The following is a 20,485-nucleotide window of genomic DNA, read 5'->3' as shown; positions in this document are numbered from 1 at the left end:
CTACAGATGCTGCCTCACTTGCTGAGCTTCTCCAGCATTTTGTGTTTTTATTTCCGATTTCCAGCATCCGCAGTATTTTGCTTTTGATGGCCTGTTTCTGTGCTGAACATTCTATGTAATTCTAGTAACATATTGGATGGTGCATTTATTCACCAGGGCCATTTGAGAACTTACATCACAAATTATTTTCAATGGTTTGATTTGATAATCGGTGAGAAATTACTGGTTGGTAATAATAGTGGACAAAAGCTTAACACAGCTGTATGACATTCTTTTGTGTGCTATGTTAACCCAGATGTTAATGTTCTTATTTTAAATGGGTTAATGCTTCCATTAAAGTAGCGGACAGGAATCTTGAATGTTCATATTAAGTGTTCATCCTCTAATATTGCCAAATGTGATTTCTAGGCATCTGTCTTTAAGTCAACAGTCAACATAATCTCAAGGAAATTCAAATACAGTTCTTGTTTTTAACTGATACTTACATACGCAGTAACCTTGAACACTGTAGAGATGACACGTATACCTTTTGTATCAGGATCTTTCTGTACACTACAATAAAATAGTTATAGTTCAGTATTTTACAGTACAGATATCAGCATTAGCTGTATGTGGCATCTGTTCCTGAGATGCTGGAGCTCGGGCCCTTTTAAATTAATAGGCTGTTTGCCAACAAAACTTTTTCACTTTTCTGGGTGATTCTATTAAACAATCTAGCCATTTTCCAATTGCTTCTGTTGCCCTTGGCATTTTAAGCTAGTGCATCAATTTTTAACATCACAGCTGGGCTGGCTGAGACAAATGCACACTGAAAGAAATTTTAAAACATAGGGCTCAGGCCAGGAAAGTGATTTGGGGGCTAAAAAAAGAAAATACGAAATGGGATGAATTTGCTACACTTGGGATGATCTTGGAAAAAGAGCACGCAATGAAGTGAGTGATCATGGTGAGTGATTCACTGTTTAGTTAACTGTGATGTTGAAATCTTCTTCTAAGTACTATAGAGACTGTAGATTCCAGGCAGAGTTTCATGCTGCAGCTCAGCTATAAATGGTAATATTTTAATTAACTTAAATGATCTGGAAAACATGGGGAGTTATAAGAGGATTTATTTTATTCACTTAAATAGACTTTTCATCCATCGGGTATTCACTTAAATAGATTCCACTGTATGGCAATGTTTGTGGGGTAGAGTTTTCGCTTTGAGCATAATCGGGAAATTGCGCCCAAAATGGGCTTGAAATTACTCTGGTTAGGTTACCGTTCAAGTTTCCGATAAATTTATTTGCATAATCACACATGTAAAATCTTCAATGAACCAGTGCAATTGGGCAGCGTAATAGAACGTAATCGTTTCTTTTTTTTTCTTTCCATTAAAATTTATGTATTTAAGAGTGGTAACCTGGTTCAGTTTTATTAATACAGCTGAAAATGGGTTTACCACCAAAAATAAGCATTTTTAATAAGAGTGTCCAGTCCTCCATCTGTGAATAACTTGATTTAAAATCACTGAAAATGACTTTAAAAAAATATACTAAACCATTAATAGTTTCCTTGGTGTACACTAGTCAGTTTCTCAGTAAATTAAATATTTTTTGATATGAAAAAACTTTTAAAATGTGCCTACTAGTGTCTGTGCGCCTGAGAAAATGAGCGTAATTTGAAGAGCCGTCCCGAACCAGTGTAATCGGCGGAAACTCGCAATTTTGAACTAGGAGCATGGCCAGTTTTTTGGGCGGGGCCTGATTCCGGCAAATTGAATCTTGAACCAGGGTAAAAGATTGCAGGAAACACAAATGTAAGTGGTTTTGGGCGTAACTCACTTCTGTTTAAAATTCCCCGATCTATTGTGCTGGTTCGGCTGATTCCGCCCGGATTGTGCTGATATTATTGGTGTAAAGTTCTATCCCGAATAACATAGGTTGTAAGTCTGGATAGATAGTCTACCATTTAATTTGACAGGCAGAGAGAAACTCTGTAGATTGTTCATCGGGAGACTAAATAAATTGGGTAGAGTCCATGATAGAACTAATTATGCATGGTTTGATGGATTGAATGATTACTAATTGTTCCATGCTTTCTTTTGTTCTTAATTCAGGTTTTCTAATTTCAGTATTTTTGGGATTAAGATTACTTCCCCCTTTTTAAGGAATTTGCCACTTCATCCTTTCATCCATACCATTCAGAACATGCGGTTAAAGGGGCAAGTGGGCAACCTATCCCCAGATTCCTTCCAATACAGTTCTGAAACAACTTACATTTATGTAGCACCTTTAGTACAGAAAAACATCCCAAGGTGCTTCACAAAGGTGTATTGAAAGTGGACGTCAAGAAAAAGAATGAGAGATTAGGAGAGGTGACCAACAGTTTGGTCAAGGAGGTGAGTTTTAAGGGGGTCTTAAAGGAGGAGAAGGAGGCAAAGTAGAGTGGCTTAGGAAGGAAATCTGGAGAGTGGAACTGAGGCGGCTGAAAGCACGGCCGACAGTGGTGCGGCAAAGGTTGGAGGAGGGGAGGAATATACACTACATTGGGAGGCTTCATTGGGAGATGGTCTAATAGAACTTTTCAAAATTATGAAAGGGGTTGATAAAAGTTGATCCAGATACATTGCTCATACTGAGAAAGGATTCAAATCGAAAAGAGTGCAAGAAAATAAAGATTCAGGCAGAATTATTCCACAAAAGTACAAAAAAATATATGGAATAAGTTATTAGGAATGAATATTCAAGTAAATAGTGCAAATGGATTCAAGAGACAACTAAATACATTTCTGGTGAAGAAGAGTTTTGAGGGATGTGGCTAGAAGGTGGGATAATGGGAACGAGATCAACCAAAAAGAGGCAGAGTTGTTGGGACAACTGGCTCTTTATTATTTTTCAAATGTCCTACTTTCTTCTTATTTTAATCTGTATTCTTCGTTGGACCTTTTCCCCTTTGAAGTTTCTTGCTTCCTGTTGCTACTCTCAGTCATTTTTTAGCACCATTCCAGCTGCATAAGATTAATTTTTTTAGTACACAAAAAGTAAAACAGTTAATTCAAATCTCTGAAGTTCATCTATGCAGTGGGCTAGGAATCAAAACTCAAAACTATTTGAGAGAGCAGTAAAAGTGACACTATGGCCTAGATTTTTACTCCGAGCCACGGAGAGAGCGGGGGCGATGATCCCTGGACGGGAAACCAGAAGTATGGGTTTTCCGGACGTCCTGACGATTTTGACATTGACGTCTTTTAAATTTTTTCAGTAGGTTTCCGGTGCGACAGCCAGCCAGATTGACAGTCTGACTGCCAGTTGGGCGGGAAAGCTCCCGGGGAGTGGATGCCAGGTAAGTCGGACATTGGGAAGGGGGCTCAGTCATCGTGGGTATGGTCAGATATCAGGGGGTTGGAGACATCAGGGGCCGGAGACAGGGGCCCATTAGAGTGGTGATGGGATGGCAGCTGGAGGGGGGGTGCTGATTGGGTGCGTGGGTAACCCGCCCAATAAAAAATGTCCATTTTGCATGTGATCGCAAGTCAATTGGAGCCACTTAAAGTGGCTTCCGAGTTTGCCGTCCGAGAGCTGTGCAGTGGGTAGACCGCGCACCCGCATCACAGGCTGTGAGTTGGAGGAGCTCTATTTAAAGGGGCAGTCCTCTAATGGCTTCTCCTGGAGCAAACACCCACACGCCACAATGGAGCAGCACAGGGGCAAGGCTGCCCTAAGATTCAACAATGCCTCACTCCAGGTGCTACTGGATGGGGTGAGGAGGAGGGATCTCTTTTACCCGGCAGATGGAAGTGGCCTGCATCTGCCACCAAGAAGGCCTGGATCGAGGTGGAAGAGGAGGTCGCCAGCAACAGCAACATCTCCCACACCTGGATCCAGTTCAGGATGCACTTCAATGACCTAACTAGGTCAGCCATAGTGAGTACACTTACTCATTCTCCTACATTCCGTCTTCCACCACACCACCACCACCCCCCCTCCCAACTCATTCTGCACTGCCAACACTACTCTATCACGTCACTCCCCACAACCGCTTAAGGCTCATCCTCAACTTACCTGCACTTCCTCACCTCCCCATTGGTCACCCCACCACTACCACTCAACCCAATCCTCATACAATGTCATGGCTCTGTCTCATACTCACCCTCTGATGCATCTCTTTCACGGTCAGCCGCACCCAAACCAATGCATTCATCGGTTGGCCACGTCGCAGTCACTCACTCACGCTTCTGTACTTTCTCCCCTTATAGAAGAGAGCTCACAATGCATAGCAGAGGGCGAGGATCGGAAAGGGGCCACAACAATTGAGAAGCAGGAGGCGCTGCAGCTCAGCCAAACCCTTGAATGCCTGTCCGTCGGGACACCGAGACTGGCACCCGACAAACGTCGGGTGACATAACTTCAACATTCAGCACACACAATATGAATTGATGTTAACATGCCTTGCCACCTTCAACACCTCAGTATGTTCATCGCAACATGACACATCTGTAATAATGCTGAATATTGCCTTCTGTTCCCTTACAGGGCCTTCAGCGACCGCTGTGATGGCAGAGGGCGATTGCTCAAAGGACCTGCCGGTCTCTGAGGGTGCATCATCACATCTAAGTGAGCCATCCACCAGCGCAGATGCTCACACTTTGGTGGGTCCTCGTCGTCAGTTAGTTGGGTTGGCACCTGGTGAGTTACCACACACGTGAGCACGAGCAGACACTGGTGGCAGGGGCAGCTACGGAGAGTCCGCGTTGGTGGGACCTCTCCTCTCCAGGCTCTGCTCAGTTGAACACAGATGCTGAACCCTGGGGGCTATCCTTTAAAAGGAGAATGATCGAGGGACAGAAACACATTTGCGAGGTGCTGGAACAGATGCCATGCGCACTCTCTACAATAGCGCAGAGGTTGGAGGAGTCCAACTCCTGCATGAGTGGAATGATTGCACAGTTATGGGAGGGAATCTCTGAGATAGTGTCACAGGGTCTTGAGGGCATCTCTGAGATACTGTCATGGGTAAGTGCGGGAATGTCTGCGATGGAGAGAAGGCTAGCCTCCCTTGAGCTTCGAGCACGGCTCACAAATGAGTCCATTCAGGCCCTGACAACGGCTGTTTGGATTCACAGTGAACAACATTGTGCCGCCTTAAACAGGCAAGCAGATACAATAGCACTGGCCTTGCAAGGCTTCACACATGTCCTCCAAACTGTTGTCCAGCAGAGTGGTAGGAGTGATGTGGGCCTGTCCCAGGGGAGGGATGATGGCGAAAGGGACCATGGAAGTGGGGACGCCACTGAAAGCGCTCCCAATCTCACCCATTGCCCCCCTCTCAACCAGTACCCGCAATGCTGCCTCCTCTCCAGGTGGTCGAGTCTGCCCCTGCACAGGTGCAGGTGAAGCAGTCTTTGGAGGGGCCCTCACAGGCACCAAAACCCAGAGGGCATAGGCCCAAAGCATCTAAGTGGTCAAGGCATGAACAAGAGCAACCTGCCACTACCTCTGCTGCAGCCACAGGGGATGAACCACGTAGAAGTAGTCAGAAGAGAAAGGCAAAGGTTTTGTAAGCACGAAGGGGATGCTCAAGGGTGTTTGATGGTTGGTCATGTTTTTTATTTATATTTGCTTTTTGTTAAACTCACATTAAATATTATTATTGTCACCACTAGTGCCACGTCTTAGCCATTCTTGACTGGCTTTTCTAATAGGGCCCTTTCATGAGGTTCACCATGAACGGTGACACTTGATGCCACCCATTGGGTCACTTTATAGTAAGTGTATGTGTAGTTGCAGGACTGTTTTGTGCAGGGACGGGTGGGGGGTGGTTGGTGTGGGTGCTGCTCTATCCAGGTGGTGTGAGGACTGGGCTCTTCACACTGTCTGATGTTAGGAGAACCATTCACATATCAGTGACTCCCTGGTCTAACAAGCAGCCAGGTGAGCCGCTGCTCTGCCCGTGGGTTGCTCCTCCTCCTCCACCTCCTCAATGTGGCTGGCAGATGTGGATGAGGCCTCCTCCAGCGGCACCCCTCTCTGTTGTGCCATGTGTGCACGGCACAACACACTGCTATAATGCGTCCCACTCTGTCTGGTGCATATCGAAGCGCTCCCCCAGAACGATCAAGGCTCCTAAATCGCATCTTGAACAGCCCTATAGGAAACTCAATTGTAGACGTGATGGCAATGCGGCTGTCATTATATCAACGCGGTTGTTCGGTGATGGGGTGCCTCAGAGGTGTCATGAGCCACGTGAGCAGGGGCTATCCCTTGTCCCCAAGGAGCCGGCCTTTAGGGTATTCGGTGCATGGGAGAGGGGCGGAAGTTGGATTCCTGGAGGATGAAGGAATCGTGGCAGCTGCCAGGGAATCTGGCACACATGTGAAGGGATCTTTTGCGGTGGTCACGCTTGAGCTGAGTGTTGATGGAATGATACCCCTTTCTGTTGATGAACAGTCCTGGCTCATGTGGAGGTACTCGTATTGCTATATGGATGCAATCGATTGCATCCTGCACCCGTGGGAAGCTAGCCACGGAGAGGAATCCCACTGCCCTCTCCGTCAGGCTGAGGTCGTCCACGGGGAAGTTGACGTACCTCGAGGCCCTGCGAAGCAAGCCATCGGTGACCTGCCTTATGCACTTGTGTGTGGATGACTGAGAGACCCCGGCGATGTCCCCGGTGGCACCCTGGAACGATTCGGAGGTGAAGAAGTTGAGGGCAGTGGTGACTTTGACAGCAACAGGTAAGGAGATGCTGCTCGGCCCAAGCGGGAGCAGCTCATCATGAAGGAGGCTGCAGATGTCTGCGACTACCTGGCGACTGACTCTGAGCCTCCATATGGTCCAGGAAGCTGAGCCTGGGTCTGTCGACCCCGTGTGAGGGTAGTGCATCTTGTGGTGTCGCTCTCTCTGTTGTTGCCCTCTGTGCTCTTATGCAGGTGCACTATGTTGTGGAGCTTCAAGTGGCAGAGGTGGACGCCGTGCCTGGCGAGGCTGGTAATGTTGCTTGTCCTTGGATGTAGTGGTGAATGCTGCCATGGCGCCCCCTATCCTGACGATGTGAGTTTGAGGGGGTCCGCCAAGTAGTTAAATATGTGTGAACAGCAGAATTTTGAGTGGAAAGTAAGAATTTTCAGTGAAAACACAAAGGTCTTGCAGCCAAAACGTTGTCTGAAATAACAGAGTACCAAACAGAGTACCTGCTGCAATAAGTGACCCTTTCTCCCCATCTGTCAAATAAGCATTTGAATGTCTCACTGGCTGCTGGCTGAAACACATCTGTTGCAACAAGGAGTGTTTCCCACAGCACGGGAAACACGCTGAGGATGCTTCAAAATCGCACCACTGCCAAAATGTGGAGAAATTAAGTAGTTCAACTACTTAAACTATCTCAACAACTGTGTAACGTATCATCCCACCGGCTTAAATTGCTGGTGGGACTTCCGCACTCGGGAGGCGCGCGCCCACCCAGATGCGTCACTGGGGAACCCGGAAGTCTCTGAACCCGAACGGGATTTCCCCGATTTTTGGAGCCCACCCGTCCCCAATGCAGCTGTAATTTCCCGGGAAAATTGAGCCTGTGTGGGGGGCCGTGGATAGATCGGAGGGAGGGGGAGGGTCGGAGCCATCGGGGGGTCGGACATAGGGAGGGGGGGGGTCGGCCATTCGTGGGGGTATGATCGCTACAGGAAATTTTTGTTGTGCCTGGAGGAAACACTCCTGCACCTCCTGGCCCACAAGCAGTGCAATAAAGGCACTCACCTGATGATCCGGCCCTTCTCACCTCCTACCTGGTGAGAATCACGAGCCCTGGGAATCCCGTCCCCATGAGTCAAAAATATAAGTTATTAAAATGGAGGCACGCAGCCCCCTTAAAAGATTTCAGTGACCGACCCACCTCCTGAGAGGGGAATGGTCACCTGATCCACCGCCATTAAAACCGGAAGTGGGTGGGTTGAAGGCGAGTTAGGGTCGGGTTTTACATTTTTACAATTTTTACCTTCCCCCAACCCCCATCCTTGGGGGTTAAAATTACCTCCTATGTGCAAGCCTGACCCCTCCCCACTGAACTGGAAAATGGCAGCCCTGGCAAATTTCCAGATCTAACATAATTTAGCTACAGTAACTGGAGTGCTTTTTTAACAATATATTTTCTAGGTAGTTAATTACCTATCAAATCACTAAACTCATAGGTAATCAAAAACCTAACATCACAAGTGAGAATGTCTGGTTGATAAATGAATGTGCAACCTTTTCAAAAATGTTGTAGTGTCCATTGGGAATATTACAATAAACCTAATTTCAGATAAACATTATCATGGGATGCAGAGGGTCTTCATTATCACAATTTATTTTTTAAACTTGATGTATATTGTAGAGGCAATCCAGAGCTTCCCTACGAAATATGACTTTTGTTTCTATGAGAGGCTGATTCGATAACTGATGCATGACTAAATTCTGTGTTCTGGTCATCACCCTAGGTGCATAAAGAAACCTTATGACGGAAGATATTAAAGGCTAAAATTTCTACCCGGAGTGAGTATTCCCGCCAATAGGTTTCAGGCACGTGGGGACCAAGAAATGATGCAGAAACACATTTCACCAGCTCCCTTTTTAATGCATGCATCACACGATTTCCCAGGGACCTTTAACGGGTGCACAATGCTCTAACATGAATGGAATTTGATGACTTTCAAAAACGTCACCAAACATCGGGGTGCACAGATTGCAAAGAATAAAATACTGGCAGAAATACATCAAGAGGACCATAGATTCCATCTGGAACTGTGAATATTGCTAAGAATATAAATAATTATGGTATAATGGAACAGCTCCACTCCAGGAGGACTCTTGCAATCCTCCCACAAATACATGACTTTAGCTGTTAGGTAATATAACAAGGGAGAGGGTAAGAAAAACAGATCAATAACTCCATGTCTTTTCTTAAACAGAAGCATAGGCAGAAGTAGATTTAAAAAGAGAGTACTTGAGAAGTTAAGATTAAAGGGGTGCAGGGGAGATGAATTAAGGTGAAAAAGAACACTTGTATGAATTAAATAACATAGGGGATCACCCGAAACAAGCCAAAATAAATAAGGATACCAGAGTGAAGTAAAATCAAAAGGGAAAACCTGGGATATAAAAAAAGTTAAACTGAAAGGAGGCAAAAGGAGAAATACAACAAGAAAGGGAAACAGCTGAGAAAAGTATAACTAAAATGAGGGGCTCAATATTAGGAGGGAGGCGGGTTGGTAGCTGGGGGTCGACTGGGCGCGTGGGTAACGTGCCCATTGAATTCGGTGTGCTCCGCACGCGATCGCAGCCTAATTGAAGGCACTTACCTTGGCTTCCGGGTTTCCCGTTCTAGACCTGTGCAGCGGGCGCACTGCGCACCCGCATCACAGGCTGTCAGCAGGAGGAGCACTATTTAAAGGGGCAGTCCTCCAATGCTCCTCCTGCAGCAAAGAACCAATTTAGGATCATGAAGCAGGCCAGAGGCAAGGCTGCTCCAAGGTTCTCTGACTCCTCACTCCAGGTGCTGCTCGATGGGGTGAGGAGGAGGAGGGAAATTTTTTTCTCATCGGATGGGAGGAAGTGTCCTCCCTCCACCAACAAGAAGGCCTGGCTGGAGGTGGCCGAGGAGGTCACCAGCAGCAGCAATGTGTCCCGAACCTGGGTGTAGTGCAGGAAGAGATTTAATGACCTAACCAGGTCAGCCAAAGTGAGTATACTTACGCATTCTCCCACACTCTTCCACATCACCTCCACCACCACACAACTCCTGCACTGACGCTCTCGCATCACTCAACTATCATCCTCACCTTGCCTGCACGTACTCACCGCCCCAGTTCCCATTCGAACACTACCACGCAACCCAATCCTCATACAATCTCATGGCTATGTCTCACACGCACCCTCCCATGCATCTTCCTCACGGTCACCCCCACCCACACCAATGCATGCAGCGGGTCACCTTGCAACCATCACTCAATCACGCCTCCGTTTTTTGCCTTGATAGGAGAAGAGATGCCAGAATGCCTGGGAGAGGGCAAGGACCGGAGGGGGCCCGCCACACCAGGCGGCCTTAACAGATGCGGAGCAGCAGGCACTCGAAATAAGCCGGACGCTCGAGTGCCTGTCCGTGGCAGACGCCGAGGCTGGGATTGCACAAGCGGCTGGTGAAAGAAATCTAACACTCAGCACTCATGATAGCGAATGATCTTAGCATCACTTGGCATCTGCAGCACCTCAACATCTGTCCACATGCTTAATATTGCTTTCTGTTCTCTTGCAGGGCCATCTGCGAGCACCGTGACAGCGGAGGGCTATTCCTCAGAGGACCTGCTGACCTATGAGGGTGCAAAGTCACATCTGAGCCAGCCATCTACCAGCGCAGATACACACACCTCGGTGGGTCCCCATCCTCACTTAGTTGGGCTTGCACATGGTGAGTCACCAAGCACACGTGAGCACGAACAGACCCTGGTGGCAGGGGCAGCCGTGGAGAGTCCGTGTCGGTGGGAGCACTCTTCTCCATGCTCTGCTCAGGTGGACCCAGATGCTGAACCCTGGGGGCCAGCCATGAAAAGGAGTCATCGAGGGGCAGCAGCACATTGCCAAGGTACTGGAACAGTTGCCACGCGCACTCTCCACAATTGCACAGAGGATGGAGGAGTCCAACTCCTGCATGAGTGGAATACTGTCACAGGGACGTGAAGTTCATCTCTGAAATAGTGTCACGGGTAGGTGCGGGAATGTCTGCGATGGAGTAAAGGCTAGCCTCCAACGAGCGTCAAGCACGGCTCAACAATGAGTCCATTCAGGCCCTGACAACGGCCGTTCGGATTCAGGGTGAGCACCATTCTGTCGCCTTGAACAGGAAGACAGATACCTTACAACTGGCTTTCCAAGGCTTCACACAAGTCCTCCAAATTGTCGTCCAGCAGGGTGGAAGGAGTGATGTGGGCCTGGGCCACGAGAGGGATGATGGTGAAAGGGGACATGGAAGTGGGGACGCCACTCAAAGTGCTCCCACGTCTCACCCGTTGTCCTCCTTTCAACCAGTACCTGCAATGCTGCCCCCTTTCCAGGTGGCCGAGTCTGCCCCTGCACAGGTGCAGGTCGAGCAGTCTTTGGAGGGGCCCTCACAGGCACCGAATCCCAGAGGGAGGCCGCACAAAGCATCTCATCAGTCAGGGCATGGACAAGAGCAACCTACCACTACCTCTGCTGAAGCCGCAGGGGTAGCACCACGTAGGGGTTCCCGTAAACGTAAGGCGAAGGTTTTGTGAGCACAAAGGGGATGCACAAGGGTGTAATACAAAGACAAAATGTCATGTTTTTGATTTATTTTTGTTTGTTTTGCAAAAAATCATGAAAGATTGTTATCACCACTACTGCCACGTCTTTGAAAATCTTGTCTGGTTTGTGCAATAATGCCCTTTCCAGAGGATCACCATGAAGACCCACAACTGATGCCACCCAGTGTCAATGCAGTGTGGGTATAGGTGTATTTGCAGGGCTCTTTTGTGCAGACGACTGAGAGATGCCGGCGATGTCCCCGATGGCACACTGAAAGGATGTGGAGGAGTTGTTGAGGGCAGTGGTGACTGACAGCGACAGGCAAGAAGATGGTGCTCGGGCCAGCAGGGAGCAGCTCGGCATCAAGGAGGCTGCAGATGTGTGCAACTACATGTCGAGTGACTCTGAGCCTCCGTGTGCACTGCTGCTCAGAGAGGTCCAGGAAGCTGAGCCTCAGTCTGTAGACCCTGTGGCGAGGGTAGTGCCTTCTGCGACACATCTCTCTCTGCGGTTGCCCTCCGTCCTGCTGTGCAGGTGGATGTGTCACAGTACTGCGTTGTGAAGCTCCACGTGTCAGAGGTGGACAGTGTGGCCGGCGAGGCTGGTGATGCTGTTCGTCCTACGAGGAGGTCATGACTGCAGCTACGGCGGCCCCCATCCGGAAAATGTACGTTTGAGGGGGTCTGCAAGCTAGGTAAATGTGTCTGCACACCGGGGTTGAGGTTGCAAGTTTGTGAATTTTAGTGTTAGGAGGAGGGTGGTGCAGGCCAAACTTTGTCCAAAGTGACAGAGTGGCCTCCTGCAATGAGTGAGGGTCTCCCCCACCACCTGGCAAATGAACCTTTGCAGCTGCCACAGGCTGGTGGCTGCAACACGTCCATTTCAACTGGGAATGTTTCCCCCAGTAGGGGAAACACTCTCGGTTCAGATGAAAATCCCACCCCTCCTAAAATATCCTACAAATCAGGTCTGCTAACAACCTGAACTATCAAATTAATTGGTTTAAGTGGGATCCCGCCGGCTTTAATTGCATCTAAGCACGTCATTGGGGAACCCGGAAGTGGGCAGGTTGGAGCCGGGCTCCGGACCCACCCCGGGAATCCCCGATTTATGGAGCCCCCCCGCCACGAACCCACCCGCTCGGACGTCCAAAAATCAAGCCCGAGGTGTTTGTTGTGAGATGGTCACAAATGACAAAGTCAGATACTATAGAGGGGGTGAAGAGATGCAAAAGCTGTCTGTTAATCAGTAAGGTTAAGGAAAGAGTTATGGCCTAAGAGGTTAAGGTACAGGAACTTACAAGGGCAGACAAAAGTGGGAAGATTTTTGAAGTTGATTGGATAGTATTAGACTCAGTAACTGATAAGTGATAATGTCAGTGATATTGTCAGGTTAGCATCAGACGTCAACAATGAACTTTCTGGGATGGAGCCGAAGAGTAGAACAATCAGTCCTGACAGGGGGACAAGTGCTGAAAGAAGGCAAGGTCATGGGGAACTGACTGGATTAAGGTTGATAAAAGAAACAAGAAATGTAGGAACCATTGCATAACTACCCAAGAGATTATTTTAACTAACAGATACCAGGCACTGTCCAACATTGCAGAAGGTAATCAGATCTTAGAAGAAAAGGGTAACTTGAAAGCCAGAGAGGATAGTCTGGAAAAGGACATAAGCCCTGATTTTAACCTAACCCGCATGGTGGGAATGGGGTGCATTTGGGTCAGACATCCATTTTACACCCCACCCGATTTTACTCCCTTTTGACTTCAATGGAGAATAAAATCGGAGCAGATGTAAAGCGGACATCTGACCCGAACCCGCCCTGTTCCTGCTGTTGAGTTAGGTTAAAATCAGGGTTATAGTTTACAGGTCACAGAGTCGTAGGTGTTTCTTTGTTCAGGAAAGTGGATGGTCATGTATGTTGTACAGCTGTCTATCTGGAGTCAGAACAGTACATATTGTGGAAAGATTAGAATGGATACTGAAGAATTCAGGTTGAGACCCAGTGGTGATAATCCACTAGGATTAAATAACATAGGAACATATATCGGGGCCTTAAAGGCCACATATATCAGGATTGGGTAGAGGATGCAAAGTAATATTTTCTGGTATGCTTCCAGTATTTGGGAAAGGAGGTTTAGCATAAGAATTGAGGAGGTAAACGAGTGAATGGCAGCAAGGTGTGAGAACAACAATGTTACCTTCATAAATAACTAAGTAGCCTTCCGGAATAAAAAGGACTGGTACAGCAGAATCGGACTACACTTAAACCAAGACTTGTGAGGAACATCAAGGCAGCAAATTTAACGCAGACAGGTGTGGGGGAGGGGTGGGCAGAAATGAAACAGGATCACAGATTGTAGAGACCAGGAATATGCAGATACTGGGGAATGTGATAGCAGACAAATATATATGATGTATATACATGAGCGCTAGAAATAAGATGCAGAAACTGGGGCCTGTTGTGGCAGTAGGCAACTACGATCTGGTGGTAATATCAGTAACACGGCTAAATCCAGAGGATGGAAATTAATACAACATTCAGGGGTGTTTAGGAAAGACATAGACAAAAAAGGTGATGTCGCCCTATATCTCAGCGGCAGCTGGGGATTAGAATAAATTGATCTTGTGGGAGACAGAAAGGTACAAAATGAATCTCTAACACTAAAAAATCCAAGCAATACTCACCTTGATCTAGTATTCAGTAATCATGCAAAAAATGTATGCACCCCCGGTGGACAATGACCACAGAATTATAATATTTAACATGATTTGGGAGTCAGAAATACTCAAAACAAGTACATAACTTTAAAACGGCTACATTCAATAAAATGAGGGAACAACTAAAACAAATAAATTGGGGAAGATTGTTCAACAACACTTAAGTAGAAGGCAGGTAGAACACCTTTAAAGATAAAATGCTGAGCAAAACCAAAACCAACAAGCAAATGTGACTCTAAATGGATTAACAAACAAAGGAAAGTGGGATAAAGAGGAAAAATGGCTTATACAAATCCTGCAGAGAGAAATGAGAAGGGGCTCATTGGTATGAATACAAGAACATGCAAGGATGATCAGAGGGGCAAAGAGGGATCTGGAAAAAAGCACAGCAGTTGAGGTTAAGAATACGAGTAAAAAATTCTTTCAGTGCCACATCACAAGAGGTCAGAGAAAAGGTGGAAACCATAAAAGATGCAAATTGACTCAAAATGAAGCATGAGCACAAAATAGTAAATATTCTGAATGACTACTTCCTCCAAGTATTCGCAAGGGAAGACATGAGCAACACACCCTCTTTAAACAAAGATATCCCAAGTATAATCAATGACTTCACCATATATGAAATGGAAATTGTAGACAGACTAAATAGGCTCAAAACAAATGAATCTCCTGGGATGCCCTATGAGCATTAAAGGCTAGTCATGTTCATCGTTTTCAGAAAGTGGCTTCTCAAAATTTTGATTGCTGCAACCAAAATTGTCAAAATAGGTGTATTACATTGGAGTCCAAAGAAGAGATTGAATGAAGTCGTGCTACTGAGGTTAATCTGCACAGGAGGTGGTCTGCCTGTACCTAGTATTACCCACTAAGCTGAGTTTATAGATTTAGGTACAACTGCATGGGAATTCTAGAAGAGACCTACGTTCAAAGACTATGGTTCACCAGTGCGGCAGTGATACAGTTATGTCTTCTGCTGTAAGCAAAGCTGCAGCCAACCTCAACCAGAAGGAGTGTGCTGCCAGTGGAGTCAAGGTCAATACCTTTCATTGCTGTGCCTCCGGACTGCTACAGGGAATATCTACAACGTTGATCAATAAAACAGTGGAGGTAGTTTTAACCTAACCCGCCTGGCAAGAAACTGACACGATCAGATCAGCCGTCCATCTTGCACCCTGCCCAATTTCACTTTCTATTGAAGTCAATGGAGTGTAAACTTGGGCGTTATGTTAAACGAGCGGCCGATCTGAATGCATCAGTTTCCCCACCAGGCAAGTTAGTTTAAAATTACCCCTAATGTTGCTTTGTTTACTAGGGCAAACACCTTCATCACTTTCCCCAGGGAAAACAACAATGGAATAATAGGGCATCGCAATTTTTCCACACTGCAAGATTTCCAAAAGTCTAGGGCATTATTGATGGAACCATGTGGACATTTAAGCCCCAAAATATTCATGAATTGCAAGGACTTCCACTCCAACATCCAGGTGGTCAGTGAGATATTTCTTTACATTAAATGTGTTATATAAGTGCAAGTTTTTGTTGTTTCTTGTATGTTGGGGCCCAAGGCCCCGATAACAGGAGTCTGAGTGTCATGCCCCCATTGTTCTTAAACTTCTGGCCCTCCACTGCAGATGCTCATGGAACAGCATTAGCAATAGATAAGCCTTCCTCCACAACTGCACAAATATGGCTAGTGGACGCCTCCATGCTCAGTGCCATATCTTGCAGGGTGCTTTGGTCAGCTTCAAATGATGCCAAAAGACTTTGTGCTCAGATAGTAACATTCTTTTATAAGCAGGCCCCTATAGGTCAAATTTCCTACACTATGCATCTGAGGAAGAATGGGTGCTGGCCCTCTTGCCAGCAGGTTCCTGCTCCTCTACTGCCACCAAAATTTGCTCCTACTCACTTGTGCTCAGTGCTCTACCCAGTGCTCACTTTTCAAGCTTATTGCCTAAATCCCCTTGATGGATGTAACTATGTTGGTGTTTACAACAAATGGGGTGAGTGTTGCTTGGTGCTTTGGCTTCATGATGACATTCCTTTAAATATTACTTACATGGCAATATCCCTGAAATAGAACAGGGACAGAATATAAGAGTAACACCAGTTTGACTTACTAACGAAGTTGTGAAAAGCATTAGGGAGAAAAAGGAAGCATACAAAATTTTAAAATGTTCAGGAAAGGAACAGGATAGGGAGCGCTATAAAGATAGGCTGAGGAATGCCAAAAAACTGATGAGGGCTGCAAAGAAAGATCACGAGGAAAACATAGTTGGAAACATAAAGCAGAGCAGTATGTTCAAGTATGTCAGGAATAAACAATGGGTGCAAAGAGCGGTTGGCCCACTAAAAATTGACAATGGGGAAGTGGTGTCTGAAGATTGAGATATTGCTGAAGTACTTAACTGTTATTTATCAACGGTGTTCACAAAAGAAATGGGGGGAGAAATGCCAGAAATGGGGTTATAGTTTAAAGGTGAATGTAGACTGAATTTTTTTTAAATCATAAGAAAGGACATATTCGGGAGGTTGTTGGAGCTCAAGATAGATAAGGCTCCTGACTCTGACAATTTTCATCCCAGGGTCCTGAAGGAATTAGCTCAAATGATTGAGAATCCTCTTTTTCAGAGTTCATTGGACTCAAGCCAAATATAGAGGTTTGAAAAATAGCAAATGTGACTCCCATCTTCAAAAAAGGGGCAAAGGATGAACCATCAAATTATAGACGTGTAAGCCTTACTTGTATTAAGAGCAATAATATAAGGGAGCATCTTGGAGGAAAATGTATGGGTGTTTGTGGGTCAAGCTGAGAGATTTCAATTCTTGTAAAGGGAACATTTTCCATATTGGGTACCTGATGTCATCATTGAGCACTCCCCGGGAAACGCACGTAAACCTCACTTTACCCTTAACAGATAAAAACTCCTGCCCACTGTTCTGCTCATCTGCCACCTAGTGGCAAAGAAAATAGCCTACACTAAAGCTGCAAGATTTCTTTATCCTCACTATAAGGGCTACATTTTATAAGTGATGTTTGCCTTTGTGATGTCAATAAATTATGCACAAAAATATATTTGGTAACACAAAATTAGAATAATGCCACTGACCCAATATTAATAAACTAATTAAAGCAGGTTTCTGGTAATGTTGGCATGGCACAGAGGCATTCTGTGTTCTTCAAGGCTGTTTTAATAAAATTCCTATCACTTCCACAACACTGTGTAGAAAAAAATCTTGTCTCACTATACATGAGGAAAAATAAAAACACTGCACATTTTGCATGCAGCTGAATAATATTAGCATTGGCCTGTAATATTAATGATTTTTAGTGGTAAAGGTCCCAACATAGCACCTATGCTTGTCTCTGCTATGAGCCTCCTGTAAGGAATCTTACAACACCAGGTTATAGTCCAACAGTTTTATTTGAAAATCACAAGCTTTCAGAGGCTTTCTCCTTCGTTGGGTGATGAAGGAGAAAGCCTCCGAAAGCTTGTGATTTTCAAATAAAACTGTTGGACTATAACCTGGTGTTGTAAGATTCCTTACATTTGTCCACCCCAGTCCATCACCGGCATCTCCACATCATGAGCCTCCTGGACCTTGGATCACAACTTTTTCACATGACAATTTGGGATAGCTTTTTCACTCATTGACTAAGAATGGGTGAAAAATCAAGCCCTGAAAGGTTTTATGGTATTCACATACAACATGTTATAACATGGGAAAACCTTCACTCTTAAGGGTAATGTTGTAATAAATGAAGGTGGAGAGCCACTTGGCTCATGCTAAACACTACTTTATCTCAGAGTTTGAAGCTCATGTTAGTCTTTCTGGTCTTACATAAAAACTATACATCACTTCCAGTATGTCATCTGTAGTATTCCCATTCCTGTGAAAAAGATACTGGTTTCATAACCTTGAATTATTCTTTCCAGGTAGATATTAATGTAACAATATAAAGGAAAGAAACAATTAGCTTTGTCCCTAACTAGATTTGGCAAGACACTATGTATGAGCACTACGTGGGGAAAGGAAGAAAATCTACTGTCAAGGGTAGGCCAGCTTCAAAAGCAGTGACATGACAACCAGGCACTGTGTCCAATGCATATACACAAAGCAGCTGAGTGATGTTATTCATGGTATTGTGACTAATTATGATAATCACACAAGGCTTCCAAGCTTGATTGTACAATTGTCCATATTCAGCTGATTTCTTTATGTTTTACATTGTGAGTGCTGAACAGATTCCTACTTATATCCACGCAAACCAAATGGCAGTATCAGCCATTCATAAAGCATTTCACTCAAACTCAACTACTGGTTTATGCTAAAGCATGAACTGTCGACATTGTGCTGAGAGGCTGGTGCTAGGGTGTAATGTTTGGATCTGGGAGTACTAGCAGGGGATCCTGACGTGTGGGAGTGCTGAAAAGGTTGGGGTCTGGAAGCATTGAGTTCGATGTGAAGGTATTGGAGAACTGAGTGGTGGTTTGCAGGATCTGGCAGCAGCACTTAGGAGAAGGGTAGCCATGTGCAGTAGAACTGATAGTGGGGTGTCAGGGTCTGGGAGCATGAAGCCGGCGAAGGTGGGGGGTGGGGGAGTAAGGAGTACTAGTATGTGGGGGGAGTAGCATGGTGATAGGGATATTTAAATCATGGATGGATTGGCAGTGGGGGGGAATGGTATGGGTGCTTTGTGCAGGAAGGGTGAGAGGTAGCAGCAGAAAGTGTGGAGTGGTGAGGAGGAAAACGATCAGGTGCTTGGGGTGGGAAGTGTGACAAGGAAGTGGGAAAAGGCAAGAGTACCCAGTACTGTGAGAACCAGTAGGAGGAAGGGTAAGAAGACTTGGCTGCTCAGTAGGGCACAGAGCAGCAACAGGTAGTAGGAAGGAGTGGGGACAGAGGAAATCATGGGCACTCAAGATGAGGCGATGAGAAGCAATAGGATGGAGTTGAGTGGGCGGGGGGGAAGGTATTAGTGCATGTTGTGGGCAGATGTAGGACAGAGCTAGGGGTTGGGGTGAAGGACATTCTTCCCCTTTCAGCCCCAGAATTAAAAAATCTGTAGGACTTTCCAACTCTGAAAATCCCTGTATTATTTAAACAGCAAACAATGCTGTGTAAATAACACAGGTCTCCTGTAATGAATCTTCACCCTCTTCATTCTACCAAAAGCCAGTTCCTGCTGTGAGTGGGAACCTGGCTTTAAAGTTTCTTAAGCGCTTAGAAAATATTGATGATTATTAATCGTTCAAGCTATTTAAAAAAAACTTACAACTGGGTTCTCGGGAACTGGTGCAACATCAAGAGGAAAAGATTAAAATGTAGTCAGCCTCAGGTGGGGTGGTCCTGTACACACACCACCACCCACCTTGGAGATCAGAAGGACTGCATATGGCACCACAACGCCACCTACCTCAAAGAAGGGTGTGGGAGGACTCAAGCAAAATGAATAGATAAGTTCTAATATTACAGAAATAGTGTTAATGAAATTGCATGACAGAAAAAGTGTTTCAGAAAGGAAGCATGCAATAATAGATATTAAAGTTACAAGTTTAAAATAAAAATACATATAACTTAAAAGGATGAAAGTTAATCTGCAAAAAAAGGTCAGCAGGCAAAAACATTAAGTAAAAAAAAGTTGTGTCAATGAAATTCTTCAAGGCAGTGTAAAACATCATTTAAAAAATCTAACTCAGAATACATACCAGCCCTGAAATTAGCCATTTGACACTGTACAAATGCTTAATGCATGTCAGAAATTCTTTTCTTGGTTATTTTAGTGGAGGCATTAACCCATCTATTTTAAACAGGTTAATAGCTCTGCCAAAATAATGGAGAGAGTATTTCAGAGTGTTTGCACTCTAATAGTCCACGTTTAATTTCAGGACCATCATATATACTCACATGCTAATGTCATTATTTTGGGGGTGAAGGTAGGGAAATTGTTTTAAGCGCAAGTCACTGAGGCATGTCCTGTCCTATCTGCAAGTAGAACAGAGTCTCAGAGCTGATTAACCTGCACTTAAAATGTACTAAAAATGCATTCCCAACCCAACCCCTCTGTCAGACAGAATTCGATTCAACCCAAGTGTCAGGCAGAATCCAACTTGACTTAACTCTGCTCTCGGGCAGAACCTGTCCTGATTCAACCCAATTCTGCTCTCAACAGAACCCAACCTGACCTGATTTCATTCTGAAGTCTGAGAGGACTCTCAGACAGATCAACAATTTGCACTGATATACCATCTTTAGTGTGAAACATCCCAAGGGATTTCACAGGAGGAGACTGGACTCTGAGCAAAAATTGGGAAAAGAGTTACAGTATGTGACTGAAGGTATAGTCAGAAAGGTAGGTTCTCAGGAGGGTTTTTGAAGGCAGGTAAAACGCATCAAAGCAGAAGAACTTAAAACAGAGTCAGAAGAGTGGAGGGTGCAAGCTGAGATGCAAGGCTGGATGATGTTGCAGAGGTAAGGTGGAGCAAT

General features: G+C 45.4%; 1 protein-coding gene across 2 annotated transcripts in view; it reads right to left on the bottom strand.

Moving 5' to 3' along the window:
* cfap300 (cilia and flagella associated protein 300) overlaps window positions 1-20,485 on the bottom strand; it is a 59,317-nt gene that overhangs the window by 6,419 nt on the left and 32,413 nt on the right. For both annotated transcript variants that reach the window (XM_067985463.1, XM_067985464.1), the window contains exon 6: window positions 486-552. In XM_067985463.1, the coding sequence (XP_067841564.1) occupies window positions 486-552 (67 nt within the window). The remainder of the gene's footprint in view (window positions 1-485; window positions 553-20,485) is intronic.

The sequence above is a fragment of the Heptranchias perlo genome, chromosome 6 (genome assembly GCF_035084215.1).
Source record: "Heptranchias perlo isolate sHepPer1 chromosome 6, sHepPer1.hap1, whole genome shotgun sequence".
In the NCBI taxonomy this organism is placed as follows: domain Eukaryota; kingdom Metazoa; phylum Chordata; class Chondrichthyes; order Hexanchiformes; family Hexanchidae; genus Heptranchias; species Heptranchias perlo.
Note: the sequence above shows the minus strand (reverse complement) of the source record. Positions and strands in the feature narration are given on the sequence as shown.